At 34.3% G+C, this 14042-nt stretch overlaps 1 protein-coding gene across 1 annotated transcript; it reads right to left on the bottom strand.

Moving 5' to 3' along the window:
* Positions 1-3651: 3651 nt before the first annotated feature.
* On the bottom strand, positions 3652-14042 carry LOC127845147 (SCO-spondin-like). Its single transcript, XM_052375874.1, has 17 exons — positions 13976-14042; positions 13550-13617; positions 13275-13354; positions 12832-12903; positions 12266-12359; positions 11736-11830; positions 11326-11394; positions 10684-10834; positions 10274-10435; positions 9341-9502; positions 8278-8439; positions 7919-8080; positions 7495-7656; positions 7169-7299; positions 6736-6832; positions 5035-5199; positions 3652-4831 (listed from the first exon to the last, which is right to left on the bottom strand). The coding sequence occupies exons 1-17, from the start codon at positions 14014-14016 to the stop codon at positions 4584-4586; spliced, it is 2121 nt and encodes a 706-aa protein (XP_052231834.1). The 5' UTR covers positions 14017-14042; the 3' UTR covers positions 3652-4583.

Genomic DNA, 14042 nt, shown 5'->3' with positions numbered 1-14042 from the left:
TGAGAATTTGTAGTTTTGTATATAAACAGCTTCTTGTCAGCAAAAAGTATTTTCTGTTTTACAGGTTTTAAACCGTTTGACATTTTTACGACTCTGGTGTTGGTTTTCGGTAACTGCATCGTGACAGGGCTGTTAACTCCTTCCATAGCAAGGCTGCACAATTTCCTCCCACTTGGCTGACTTTGAAATAAAGTTTGCAATTTACGTTTCTAAATAAATAATTTTAAACGAAAGTTTAACTATTGTGTTGATTTTTTTCGGCGTAAGCTGCATAAGCCAGCTTTTCACCCTGACTTGACCTTTGTAAGTGTCCAATAAAATTCAAATAAAATTTCCCGCGGCTAGGTACGAATGAATACACTTCATTTATTCCATTGGCTGATTTGAGTATACCACCAGAACATTGGAAACATATCCGCGTCTTTGTACCACTGTTTTACTGTATGAAACAATTTTATCTCTAATGAAAAGGCTTAATAGATAGAACAGTTTAACACTCAATTCTCGACATCAATACAGTTTGTGCGTACACCTTTTATTTTCAGAGTATTACCAGCGCAAAAGCGTTTATACTTAAAAGGCTATGTTCTCATATTTAGTACTAACTTCCATATTCCTGTCAACATGTTAACATGTAAAAGTATAAAGAGCAATGGAAGCGAGGCCTCACTTTAAAGAATTGCATTTCAACCCGCGAGGTTTCGGGTCAAGTCGCGGACATTCAGAGTTTATATACAGGTCATCACCGGAGTTCGCGGTCAGTAAAATAATCGTTATATAATAAAGACGCTATCCGTGAACTAGGTTACCTGGAATTTTCTTTAGACCAGAAATATGTTAAAAGAAGATATTCAGCAATATAATTATGGTATGTCAATAATAGATTCTTAATGTGTTTTCAACAATACAATGATAAATATTATTTTTAATAAATTTAACAATAATTATTCCACCATATTGCCTAATGTACTAAAGTGATATTATGAGCATGTAACAGTTTATAGGTGTCTATCGCAACCGTTGATTATTTTTGATGTTTCTACTTCATATACACTTAAAGTAATTAATGCAGCATCAACATACTAAAACAATATACCAGAAAGAGAAAAATAATGCATTTGAATATTAACCGTACTTTCGTTTGACAACTGATCATGCGTTTACGAGTTGAACCTAAATTTAGTTTTAGTGCAGATTTGTTCATACGACACAAAGACAAAATATTGTTTTACGGATCATTTCGGCTTACAGGACTGGGTGGGTCACGTAAGAATATCGAATATAAAATATATTTTTATAAACAACTGGTAGCAAGGTGAGTTGCAGATAATTGATCAGTAACCACATTTTAACTAACTATTTTGACCTGTTAATTCTTTTCAGCTCAATTCAACAGTGCAAAATGCCCATAATATCACTTTAAGCATGAGCACGATGATTCTCGATACTGTTAATAATCGAATCAAATAGCAATGCCCGACAGACCACTAAAACAGGTTTGTTCTCGTGTGGCCGGTTGACTCATATGTTTAAATTTCACTTCCATTCTTCTTTTGGTTTTCTGTTTTGTATCTATAGGTTTATGACCAGCAATATGTTATAATGTAAAATAAGCCGCGAAAACTCCCCGTAACATCCCGTACTGCGTGTGATGCAGCTAAGAACTGCACAGAAAAAGACATTCGCTATCCTTGATCTCATTCATTAAACTATTTACGCCGTATATCTTTTTTTAAAGATATTTCTTGTTACTTTTAAGTCGCATATGAACCGCAAGAAATGTGTGTTTTCATTGTCAAACCACACATAAGTGTAAGTAGATAAAACATATACTACGGGAGTGCACATCATATGTGTCCTCACATGCCTTATTATGAGTATATTTCTTCACTATCGAACTATATCGTATGTTAATATTTGATTTATACGCAGTTTTCTTTCGACACATTTAAATCACACTTTCATAGCTGCGTCATGTGAAAATGGGTCTTATACGTTTCGGCCAGCGTATCTTGAACCCAACATGTGCATTTACACAGTCTGGTCAGAGGCGATGCTGTTCGCTTTAAAATCACTCAATGTGTTATGGTCTCATTATGTATCTCCTGACCAGAATGAGAGATGCGCAGGCTGAGTATGCTATATATATGATGGGCGCATATGGAATAAGACCCATTTTCGCATGACGACGGTCATCAAAAACCTCATTGCGAATTGTAAATAGCACATATTAGCAAAATGCTTTTCTATAAAAAATTGAATTCAAAATAGCAAACTTGTAAATAAGTGCAGCCTATCCAGGCGTTCAGAAACGATTTCCAGACGTGCTGACCGGGTACGGCAAACATTGTGGGTGGATAATTAAACGATTTTTCTCTTATCGTGTCTGTTTTCTCATCTTGAAAGCAAAACTATGTTTATCGATAGTCAATTATATTCCCCGGTCGATTTAATGAATGAGTACTGACCCTGAAATTCTGCGAGATGGATTTTAACGCGTAATTGTAACTGGGCCACAATTTGTGTCGTTTAAACATACAGAGAGTAGTCCGGAATTCCTTACACTGAACAGTGCTACATCCTTTGCGCTGAGCACAGACACAATGATGTGGGCAAAGTTCAGAGGTTTTATCTCGATTCAGCCTATAAAATATTCGAAAATATTTATGCGTGTCTGCTGGCGTTATGTAAGTAATTGAAGGTGAAAAGCTATGCCGAAAAGGCACTCTATACCTATGTTTAGGTTAGAGTTGTTGACACCGAATGAACTGCTAGGGTAACAAGTAATGCATAAACAACAAAGTACGGGTCAACAGGGCTGTCTTTTTGACTACCTAATTCGCGAGTAAAAAGTATAACTAGCAGATTTCCTTTTTATTTATTTTCATCAATTATCTTATTGTATATTTTGAATTTGTATATGGTGTCAAAACTTAAAAGTTGTGTACAGGAAATTGTCATCACGAAATTATATTCTTAGTGAGATATTCATTTAATATGATGGTGATTGCAAATTGTCTTTATATTCAGTTCTCATTACTATTTTGTATTCAGTTATCATTACAATTTTCATCATACTTTCTATGCTGTCAGATCGTCCAAAAAGGGCCATGTTGTTGTTATTTTTTCTAAGTTATCTCTATGAAATAAATAGGATGCTAAAAAGTGCACACAAATCTCGACCCGTGCGTTATAACACACTATTTATAGATTTTAATGGCGTGTGCTCATTTCAAACTTGCGATTTATTTTGAAAAATAAGTTGCGTCTTAAATTATTCCATGGCGAACAACTTCAGCACCTTCAGCGCTTTGATTATTTTTTGTGCATCTTTCCCAACATTAAGAAACGAACGCCTGATGAGCTTCGGGCAGCGTCGGTAGCATGACGTAGTTCCCATGAATTATCATTATGTTATTAATTAGCGGATATCAATTGAGGACGTTCTGCTTTTTGCGATTAAGCAAGAAAAAGGAAAAGAGAGTGTGCACAAATGAAAGTGTATGCAGGGTAATACACAACTGTGTTTATGTATCTTTATCTTTCATTTCTAGCGCACTTGCGCATTCTCTCGTATATGTTCGGATATCGTGGCGGGAAATTCACATGGGATATATTGTCACACACAAAATAAAAACAAGAATTTTGTATCTCGTTAAATCTTTATTACCATCCCCCATTTTGCGTTCAAATGTTTGCTATTGCAATACTATGATGTACTACGTGTGTAAACGAAGGCAGTCTGGCCCGAAATAGTTAAAATTGCTGGATCAAATTTTAAAAATTAACACGATACACAACTCGCGTGACCTACTCGTCGACCATCTGACCCGATCAAAGACTGAAATCTTCACGAAGTAAACGGCATTTTTCCAACAAAATTCACGGACCGGATCATCCAAATGATATTTTTACTAATTAATATTATAGCCACACGCGAACCACCTGTGGAATATACAGTATATTCACCGTTATCAACACGAAACTGTTTGTATCTGCAAGAATTTTATTTAAATATCATAATTAAACTTGTATTCATGAATTGTGTTAAACAAAGTAAAAGTGATACAAGTGATTTCAATTTTCAAAAAAGGTCACAAAAGCGAAAAATAATATATGCATTCAGTAGAGGAAAAAACATTTTGGATATTCATCAATAATAATAGGGAAAAAACAAAAAGCGTGCATAACGCTTGAAATGACAATTAAGAAAAAACGTGTTTAACTGCATTTGTTTATAATTATTAATTGAAAAAAATAATTCTATTGTTGTGTCAGTAAATGCAATTATTTAATTTTTAAAATGAACGAAAATCTACCATCGAATAATTCAAAAATATCAAAAAAATAAAACCATACAACCCTCATTATAATTTACAAAATAGGGAAAGTTTTTAGTTAATCCTTGTTGCAGGTCCTTCAAAACAAGTACTTGATCATAAAGGAGGATGATGATTTAAATTGTTAAAATGATCAATTAAAGTACAACTAATTTCATAGTCATTAATACTTTAAATTTCTGTTATTTTCAAGGACGCCAGATCCTCTGTTAACACGTTATACACATAATTCTGAGCCATTAATTAAATTGGTTTAAACATCATAGTAATTGCTTCTAGACCTTCTTCCCCACTATACGCCATAGCACTGGCTTCTTTTTGCCCTGGCTGATACAATCCATTCGCGTTGAGTTGACAACACTTGTTATACCACCAGCCTCCGTGACCGTAGTTTGCGCAGTCGCCACTGTTATGTCTGTCGACGTCATGGTCATAGGTACTAAAGGCATTGTCGTTTGGTGTACCATTCGGGTCTGCAATCAGTGACACGCCTAGATATACGAAAAATATAAATGATTCAATTAGAATATAAAACCTTTTTATCACCAAATAAATGCATATATTTCTTTAAATATTTTAAAATATTCATGTGCACATGTAAACGAAACACTATTGGCTAGAAATTCAGTAGCAAAATATACCATGAATTGATTGATAGATGAAGATCGATTATTATTACAATAACATTGCTTACATCCACTGAAACGTAAACGGGACCCGATGTATAATGTATAATTAGTTCCGGGCTGTAGGCTGAAATTTCCGTACACATCATATCCCTTGCTTCCGTTAGAACGTATAAAATCCAAACGCAGTTGATGGCCACCTTGAGAAACTATCTCGTACATGTAAGTAAGGCCTGGAATAAGAAACGGAAACATTTAGTGTAAGATATCTTGATTCCACAATCAAACTAATTCTTTGTATATTTTATCATACGAATGAACTAAAGACAATGTTACATGCAAGCACAAACAATTGATCGAGAACAATCGCATAGTTAAAATAATTCGGTAGAATTCCCTTAATGTAAATTAAAATCAAGAGTCACATTTGTAATCGTATATTTTATAAAAACTGTCTTTATATTTTCTAAAAATAAACTGTATTAAATTATTTAAACACAAGTGTACGCTAGTATAACTCAACACCAACAAACTGAAAAACATGTAACAACGTGCTAACCGTTTGAACATCTTAAATGAGTAACGCAGGTGAAAAATCACATTTAAATGCATTTATATTTTTACTCTTCAAGGATGTTTTAAGAGACATTCACCGCATATGAAATTAGATAGAGTGTATCGTCATCATAGCGTGATTTTGTAAAACTTTCTTATATTCATATAAAATCAGCATCACTGTTTACTGTATTTTTCATTTTATGCGATGTGTAAGTCTACATTTACAATGTAAACCATTTATAAAGGCACCTTTCAGATAATATTTTAATGTTAATTCAAGCAATATTTGAAATTCATCTCTATACAATATAACATATAATAAATATAGGATCTGGCACGAGTTGTCATATCATACCATATTTTATTAAACGAGTTCAGGAATTTTGTTAGTTAGCGGGCCTTTGGCGAGCTTACTAAAGAATTTCCTGGACGAGATAAATAAAATATGGTATGATATGACAACGAGCGTCAGATATTTTTTATCACATGCTTTTAAATGAGCAAATTTAATAAATATTTACGCAAACATAATGAAAAATCCCGAATGATGTTTACATTTTGTGACGTCATTTGACGTTGTAACGTCATTTCAGCAAAATAACAAAATGCGATTGGTCAATAAAAGATATCTAAGCCAACGAAAACGCTTAAAAATGTTGAATTACGCATGTGTAATATAAAAAATATGTTATTGTTATATTACATGGGAAACAGGGTATGACATGTGATAAAAGGGAAACCTTCGGTCTTGTGGCTGTATATGTAATATTTTACTTTCATATTTATATATTTAAATTAGATACATTGAATGTAACTTAAATGACCCCCATGTATTGCCAGGTTTACCACAGGAAATATGTGAACATATTAGTACTTTAAAGAACCACATATATCAAATGTGCGAGCTGTTAGCAGTGCGGTTTCAGAGAAAAATCCAAGCATGCAACTTTGACTATAATATATTTGAGGACATGCCCACGTCATCATTAAAGTGAAGAATTGTGAGCATCTGCTTATCGCTTTAATTCGAGATTGTATTTGAATAAAAAAAGCGGACGATACAAAAGCCTTTTTCAAAACACTACAATGAAAACTTGCGAGTCAACGGAGTAATAACCTTATGCTCAGAACATATTAATATAAATCTACATTATGTAATGAATCATGTTAAAGCACCGCAAATGTCAATTATTATTTAAGAACATGCTTACCAAGCCAGTGTTCTCCGTAAACCCGCCCAAATCCGTGTTTATAGTCGCTTAAGTTCCGATAAAAGTTCTCACTTCCGTTGAATCGCTTTTGGAAAACCTGGAGAAAAATTAATCCGTATCGCAACAATGCAACGGTTAGCAAGAGAAATATAACTACAATGAACACGGTATTTGAGAGAACGGTGTATAGTTGAACATCATAAGAAAACGTGCATATAGATCATTGTATGTTTATTTTGATGTTTTGCTGATTTCACGAGTGTCCCAGTCCAGTCATTTTAGGGCGTTAGTGAACTGACTCACAATGTTAGTAGGTCAGTTGGTCTACAAATGCTAACACAAATACCATTCCTATGTGAGTGACGATAACTTTTGCCCAAGTTGAGTCAGTAATTTAGGATTAAATAAAGGTATTTTATTATTTTAAGAATACCGTCCATCCCCCTCCATCCGTCTCCATGTCGCAGAACACCTGAATCTTGGTGTGAGTTATTGGGGTGGTGATGGTGTAAACACCACTTTGCCGGGAATCATCATGTTTAAGTAATTCAGAGCAATCTTTGTCTAAAACAACACGTTACGTACACTATCAAATTATTTCATTTTGAGCTATGCAATAAAAATAAATATCTAAAGCTCGTTTGCTATTTCAAAATAAACTAAGTCTTACACGTTAAACACTGAAATTATGTTTTATAATCAATGTGACATGTTATCCATTACAAGTTATGTCAACTAAATATATAAAGCAAACGTTACTTGAACACTTAGCAGTTTCACAGTCCTGTGTTTGCCCTGAATGACCAGGACAGTCTCTCCCGCCTGGTAGAGGTGCCGGGCTGTCGCACAGGCGTGTCCTTGTCTGGCTACAAAATGCATCACATAGCGGCCATGCTATCCACGAACCCCATTGCCCGTCCACTTAAAAGATAACCACAATTATACAACTTCTCATTCCATTTCATAGGGTTCTTCCTTGTCGGGTAGGGTTGATATGTTATCCAAACCTCATGTTTATGCACCCCATAAACCGCACGCTAGTTCACAGATAAGCTTTTGAATGGCATACAACGAAGGCTCAAACAATAATAGTAAGAGGTAATAATGAAGGATACTAAATCACAAATTTGATATGTGTAAATGTGCATACTGCAGAACCAAAATATGTTAAAGACGATTTTACCTGGGCATTTGTCTGTGTAACAGCTTTGTGCTTGCGTTAAATTACCATCGCAATCTTTCCCGCCATGAAACGGTGCTGGATTGTCGCATGCTCGAGACCTTGTCTGATTACAATAAGATGTACACAAGGACCATGCAGTCCATGAACCCCATTGTCCGTCCACTAAACACGTGAATAAATAAGGACAATAAAAAGGGTCATCAAAATAAAATAATTACCCACCCATTTTTTCACTATCAAGCTGTGATAAATGCCATTCACCGACCTTTTTATTAAAATAATACATAAACACAATCATGTGTACACATAATATTGAATGTGCATTTCAAACCAACACAATATGTTAACAAATCTACTACCTATACATTGTTCTGTGTAACAGCTTCGAGTTTGCGTCATATTACCAGGACAGTCTCTTCCGCCTGGTAGCGGTGCTGGATTGTCGCATGATCGATTTCGTGTCTGTTTACAGTACGTGGAACACACAGACCATGCAGTCCATGAACCCCAATGGCCATCAACTTGAAATAGTAGCTTGTGTTAGCCAAATATAATTGTGTTTATGTTTAAGCTGACTGGCTTTACTTTCAAACCGTTAAGTATAACAACCTACGCGCAAAAGTGTTTTAATTAAAGTCAGATTCCAGAACATGTTAACCTCACGACCTGATAAGAAAGTTTATCTTGACAAATTTTTGACTAATTAATATTAGATTTAAGCGATTCCCTCAATAGGTACAATTACACGTAGACAAATTTCAGACACGTTAAGATAATTATCGAATCCCATATTGTTCACCAAATTTACGGGAATCAACATTTTTTTGATAAGCTTTATATGTGTATAACATGCAGTTTGGCCCTTTACAAACATAACTGGGCTTATTACTGAATATGCATGACGATGATCTGAATATTTAACTATATGATGCTACGCCTTATACGGTTTTTACTAAAAACCGAGATCATTTTTAGTTCATTTCACCTTGCGTCAAAAATATACAATTGTGTTGCTCTTGTTTGCATCTCTACTTTGAGAATTTGAAGTATTTAAATTGATGTGTATTGGATTATACCGCTAATTTCTACTTTAATGCTATGATGTTTTTTAATGTCTATATTAAAATGCCGTTTGAATGACAATGCGTACAGTGTCGGAGTTGGAGCTCTTAAATGACGGTTAATCCACGTGATTTGTATTGACCGTTCAAAGGCGGCAACCGCAGTTTCATTCATGTGAATGTGTGTGTTATGTTATAGTCTTTTTAATTTATGTTGTATCATATTTTAAGCAACTTAACCGTTGTCAGCAATGAATTACAGAATGTTATGATTAGAGTTCTATTCTACGGGTGCTTCTTCACTTTATTTTACATTAAGTCAAGCTGCAATTCAACCAACACAATGTGTTTAAGTCCTTACCTGGACATTGGTCTGTGTAACAGCTTTTTGTTTGCAGCGTAGTACCAGGACAATCAATCCCGCCATTAATCGGTGCTGGTGTGTCGCATGCTCGAGACCGTGTCTGATTACACTGAGAGGAACACGAGGACCATGCAGTCCATGAGCCCCATTGTCCGTCAACTTAAACACATATGTTATGTTAACAAATGAGCTGCTTATTTGGTGTTTGGAAGCTTAAAAACTGTACATAACGACGAATTATGAGAAGAGAAAAGTAAATAATAGTAAAGTCAGTCTAGAACAAATTGCGTAATTCCAAACATTTACCGAAATTAATTGATATTTATGTTCATGCAGTCAAATAGTTGACACAGTCCCAATACCCATCAGCGATTTCCTACTTTCTCTTTATTTTCTATAGTGTATTTAATTGTATATAAGTTTAATTATGTACTTCCTTATTTGTTACTTGCACAGATTTAAAACACCTCATTTGGAACATTAGATGAAAATTGGTCAATATAACAGCTTTGTGTTTATGTCATGTCAAAAGACAATCTCTCCCGCCTGATAGCGGTACTGTATTGTCGCACCTCGAGCACGTGCATGGTTGCATTGGGAAGTACACAATGACTATTTAGTCGGTAAACCCCACTGTCCGTATTCTTAAGGCAGGTATATGCATTAATAATATGTATGCTTTAGTGATATCTGCAAGGTCATTTTCAGAAAAGAGAATACACATTAAGCGCAGAGTTTAATCGTTTGACATTTTTTCAAATTATGTATGTAAATATAAGCGCATTGTTGTTTTCTCAAGATGTTCTTTACATGATGAGATTTTTTCTATCATACTGTGCATACCTTTAAAAAGTTCACAAAATTCGAAATTAATATATAACTCGTGAGTAGTGATGGATTGAATAGAACGTGAAATGTCAATAATAATACCTCGGCATTGGTCCATGTAACAGCTTTGTGTTTGTATCGCATAACCAAGACAATCTCTACCGTCTGCTTGCGGTGCGGGGTTGTCGCACGCTCGTGTCCGTGTCTGGTTACAGTTAGAAGTACACAACGACCATGTCGCCCATAAACCCCATTGTGCGTCCACTGTTTGACAGAACAAAAATGACTTTAAATGACTTATCTATCAAATTTAACAAAATACTTTGAAAGGCAATCATACTTTTAATTTCGACAAAACACGCTTTTTGCAATAACAAACATGCGCTCGTTTTTAGTGAAATAGACAATATAATGGTCAGTATATTGTCAATAATACGCAGTACAGTAATGCATTGACAGAAAAGAATAAATACATAACGAAAATAAACAATGTTACATCAAAAGACACTGACATAGGTGGGCTTCTTGTGTCTTGCATTTGCGGTTGCAAAGGTCACTGCTGCAACATTGAAAGCAGCCATAAGGGTCATATGTCCGGACGACCTGCTCAGTCACACTGCTACGTTTACCGATGAAGAGTCCAACATTATGTGGCCCGCAGTCCTTTACAATGGTAATACATTCAATGATTGTTATTCGGATCTTCGGATCTTTGGAAAAGTATTTAATCCTTATGTACACACAAAACCGACTTATTTTATGGCCCAAATGCAGTTTATGGGTAATGTGGTATGAGATATCGAAAGAATTTTAAATATGTCAGCTTGATTCGGAGTGTTTAAAATTAACAAATAAATTTACAAGAATCCGAAAATAAACGATGTCTTTAAACTCGTATCGCCATTAAATGTTTCAAAGACGATTTAGTTCAGGAGGGAATGAATTTCAGGTGATACATTAACATATTTTACCATATTATACTGATGGTACAAAGAACCTTTAATACAGAATGATTATTTGTGTCATTGTTATTATTATTTGTCAATGGGAATTATTGAAATAATCCTTTCTCTCTTGAATAAACTTTGTCTATAAAAACCATTTGGAGATTGTGAGATATTTAAATCGAAAAATACTTATGCCAAGTTACACACATCGTTGGGAACGCATTGCGATGTAAAGACTTGTGTTCCGAACTTTTCTTTTCCAGTCACGCTGCATACCTTAAATATGTTATTATTCTTATAAACGTACACAATTAATTATATTTGCGATCCACAGTAAAATAAAACAATACAATTAAAGCATCATTATTGAGGCGTGGTTATTTTTTTCTACTAAAGTGCCGTCCAAATATCTAGGTATTTTCTTTTAATGAATACAATTGTTTCAAATTTGAGAAATAATTTATAAACATATTAATGTGAAATGAATGCTGATTGCATGTGCAACTGTAAACAAAGCCATATTTTAGCGGTTAAAATGTGTTTTTTCTGTTAGTGTATTGTTGATGGTAGTGACATTGATATACTGTTACATAATAATAACAGCATAGAAGGCATACCTCTCCGGTACGACATATATCCACATTATGACAACGACCGTCCGGTAATGGCGAATGGCAATTGTAGCAGATAGGTCCGCGGTTTGAAGGAAAACCTGTAATGTCCATGAGGCTAGTGTAATAAGAGATCAATTGTTGCTGGAAAATAATAATGCACACGTATTCAATAGGTTTGACATGTATTCATAATAATAGCAACATCGTCCGTTTTATACGATTTTCAAACGTTACACGGCGTTTTATTAACACCATACAATGTGATAAATGGTCAACGGTATATAAATATATATTTATTTATTTATTTTTATTCATCGATTTATTTATTTATTTATTCTTCAATGTCTGGCAATTAAACGCCAAAATGTAGTATGTTAATCTTGCTGTCAGTAAGTTACTTGGCTAAAGCAATAAAAACGATTGTGTTACTAGTTGAAATTTGTTAACTATGTATACTCCAAATGTTTACGTTATTTTAGTTCCATATGTAATTATACGTATATTTGATAAGATGATAATTTTCATCAACTGACCTATTTCCCCACACCCCTCCTGGTTGCACAGATCGTTGTCACAGCAGTGCGAGCAAGGGCCTGTAGACGAGTAGGACGTGGTGTTGTGGCACGACTGCATTACAGCGTTAATTGTATGTACACATTGAATACAATTTTAAAGACGCCTGGCTTAATACAATGTATAAAAAAGCTATGAAACACTGGGTGGCACTACGAAGTATTTTGTCATTTTAATGAGTTAATCACCATAAACATCAAATGATAATAGTCGATCTTTCTGAAAGATGATCGAGTGTGATGCAACGTATCTTCAACTTTTCAGCATTGCGTTTAAATATGTTGAGATGCGTAAAATGCCTGTTTTGAGGAGACGATAAATAAACCAATTTATCATCTGATATAATATAAATCATATCAGACATGACTATATGTTTAATACATTTCAGTAAATGTAAATGCAAGTTTAGTTGACGCTGGTGTACAATTTTTGCTTGCTCATAGAGCTAACGTCTAGAGATATTTTTAAACATGTTACCATAACAATAAATATACCACCTATTATTTGGAATATCACTCGTACATACACGTTGAGAGATGCATCCTAGGGCGTATCCCTCTTCTCCAAAGTCATCTGTCCTCCGTTCGACAAAGCAAACCTAACAATGTTGTTTTGATGAAATAAATACAGCAAAGCATTCATGGCAATAATATTTTAAACTGATGTGCAATTAACATTTGTTCAGTTTCCGTCTCAACAAATTAGGTAAAAAAAACATTTACACGAAATAAGTTTTGAAACCGCAAACTTTATTTTGATAATTTTAAGACGATAACGATGGTAGGATTGTTATTTTATTATCTTAATTTAAATTAAGATATATACAATGCATCGTTAGGTCATAAACCACGACATTAAAAATCATTAATGCTACGCCAAGCAAAAGTGACACAATATGGTGACCCAATTCAATCGTATCTAAGCAATATGATTAAACAATTCAAAATGTCTGTCAAATATTCTACTCACATCGTCACTTTGAGGGCAAGTCATGACTGTTTCACAATTTCGTGGCTGTACAACAGTGGTGCATCTCAAACATGTCAATGCTGCAAACGTAATCGATTTGTTTAATTTAATATGATATAAAGGCATAACTACCTTTTTTAAAGTTGACATGTGTTCGATATGTATAAGAATTGTATCCACAATCAATTGCTAATTTTAATGAAACAAAAACAACGTCACAGTGTGTGATGCTAACCAAATGGATAGTTTAAGATAAAAGATAAACCTGCCATTACCATGATAAGTTCGCAGTGTTTGACAAAGTAGAATTATCGTCAGTAGAAGACGTGGCTTCATTTTCCATCTGAATTCATACAATACAAAGTGTATGTTAATATTTAAAAAAATATTCGTCGATGAATTGCCATATTGGAGGCATGCGTGCAAGCAGTTTTTGCATATAATGATTTTCCTTTATTATCGGTAAACATTTTTGGCTCCGTTTCTATTAAAAACCTCATGCTTATTGAGACACTGTGTTATGGGATCCTATACATTTTAGAAATATAATTCATGTATTCCCGAAAAGCGGGTGCGAACACAAACCCACAAACGCATGTACGTTATGTATAAGGCGTTTCTATCTGAAAATTTAAACCATAATACCTTCTGTTTATTATTCATTGTTGGAAATTCTATTTTGATCAACAAAACACACCTACCTTATGTAACGGCGGTAAATTGACTGCACTCTATCTATCATTGAAAACCTCTGAGCTAATAAGAATT

Source organism: Dreissena polymorpha, chromosome 9 (genome assembly GCF_020536995.1).
Source record: "Dreissena polymorpha isolate Duluth1 chromosome 9, UMN_Dpol_1.0, whole genome shotgun sequence".
Classification (NCBI taxonomy): domain Eukaryota; kingdom Metazoa; phylum Mollusca; class Bivalvia; order Myida; family Dreissenidae; genus Dreissena; species Dreissena polymorpha.
The sequence above is the reverse complement of the archived record's forward strand: the minus strand, read 5'-3'. Positions and strand labels throughout refer to the sequence as shown.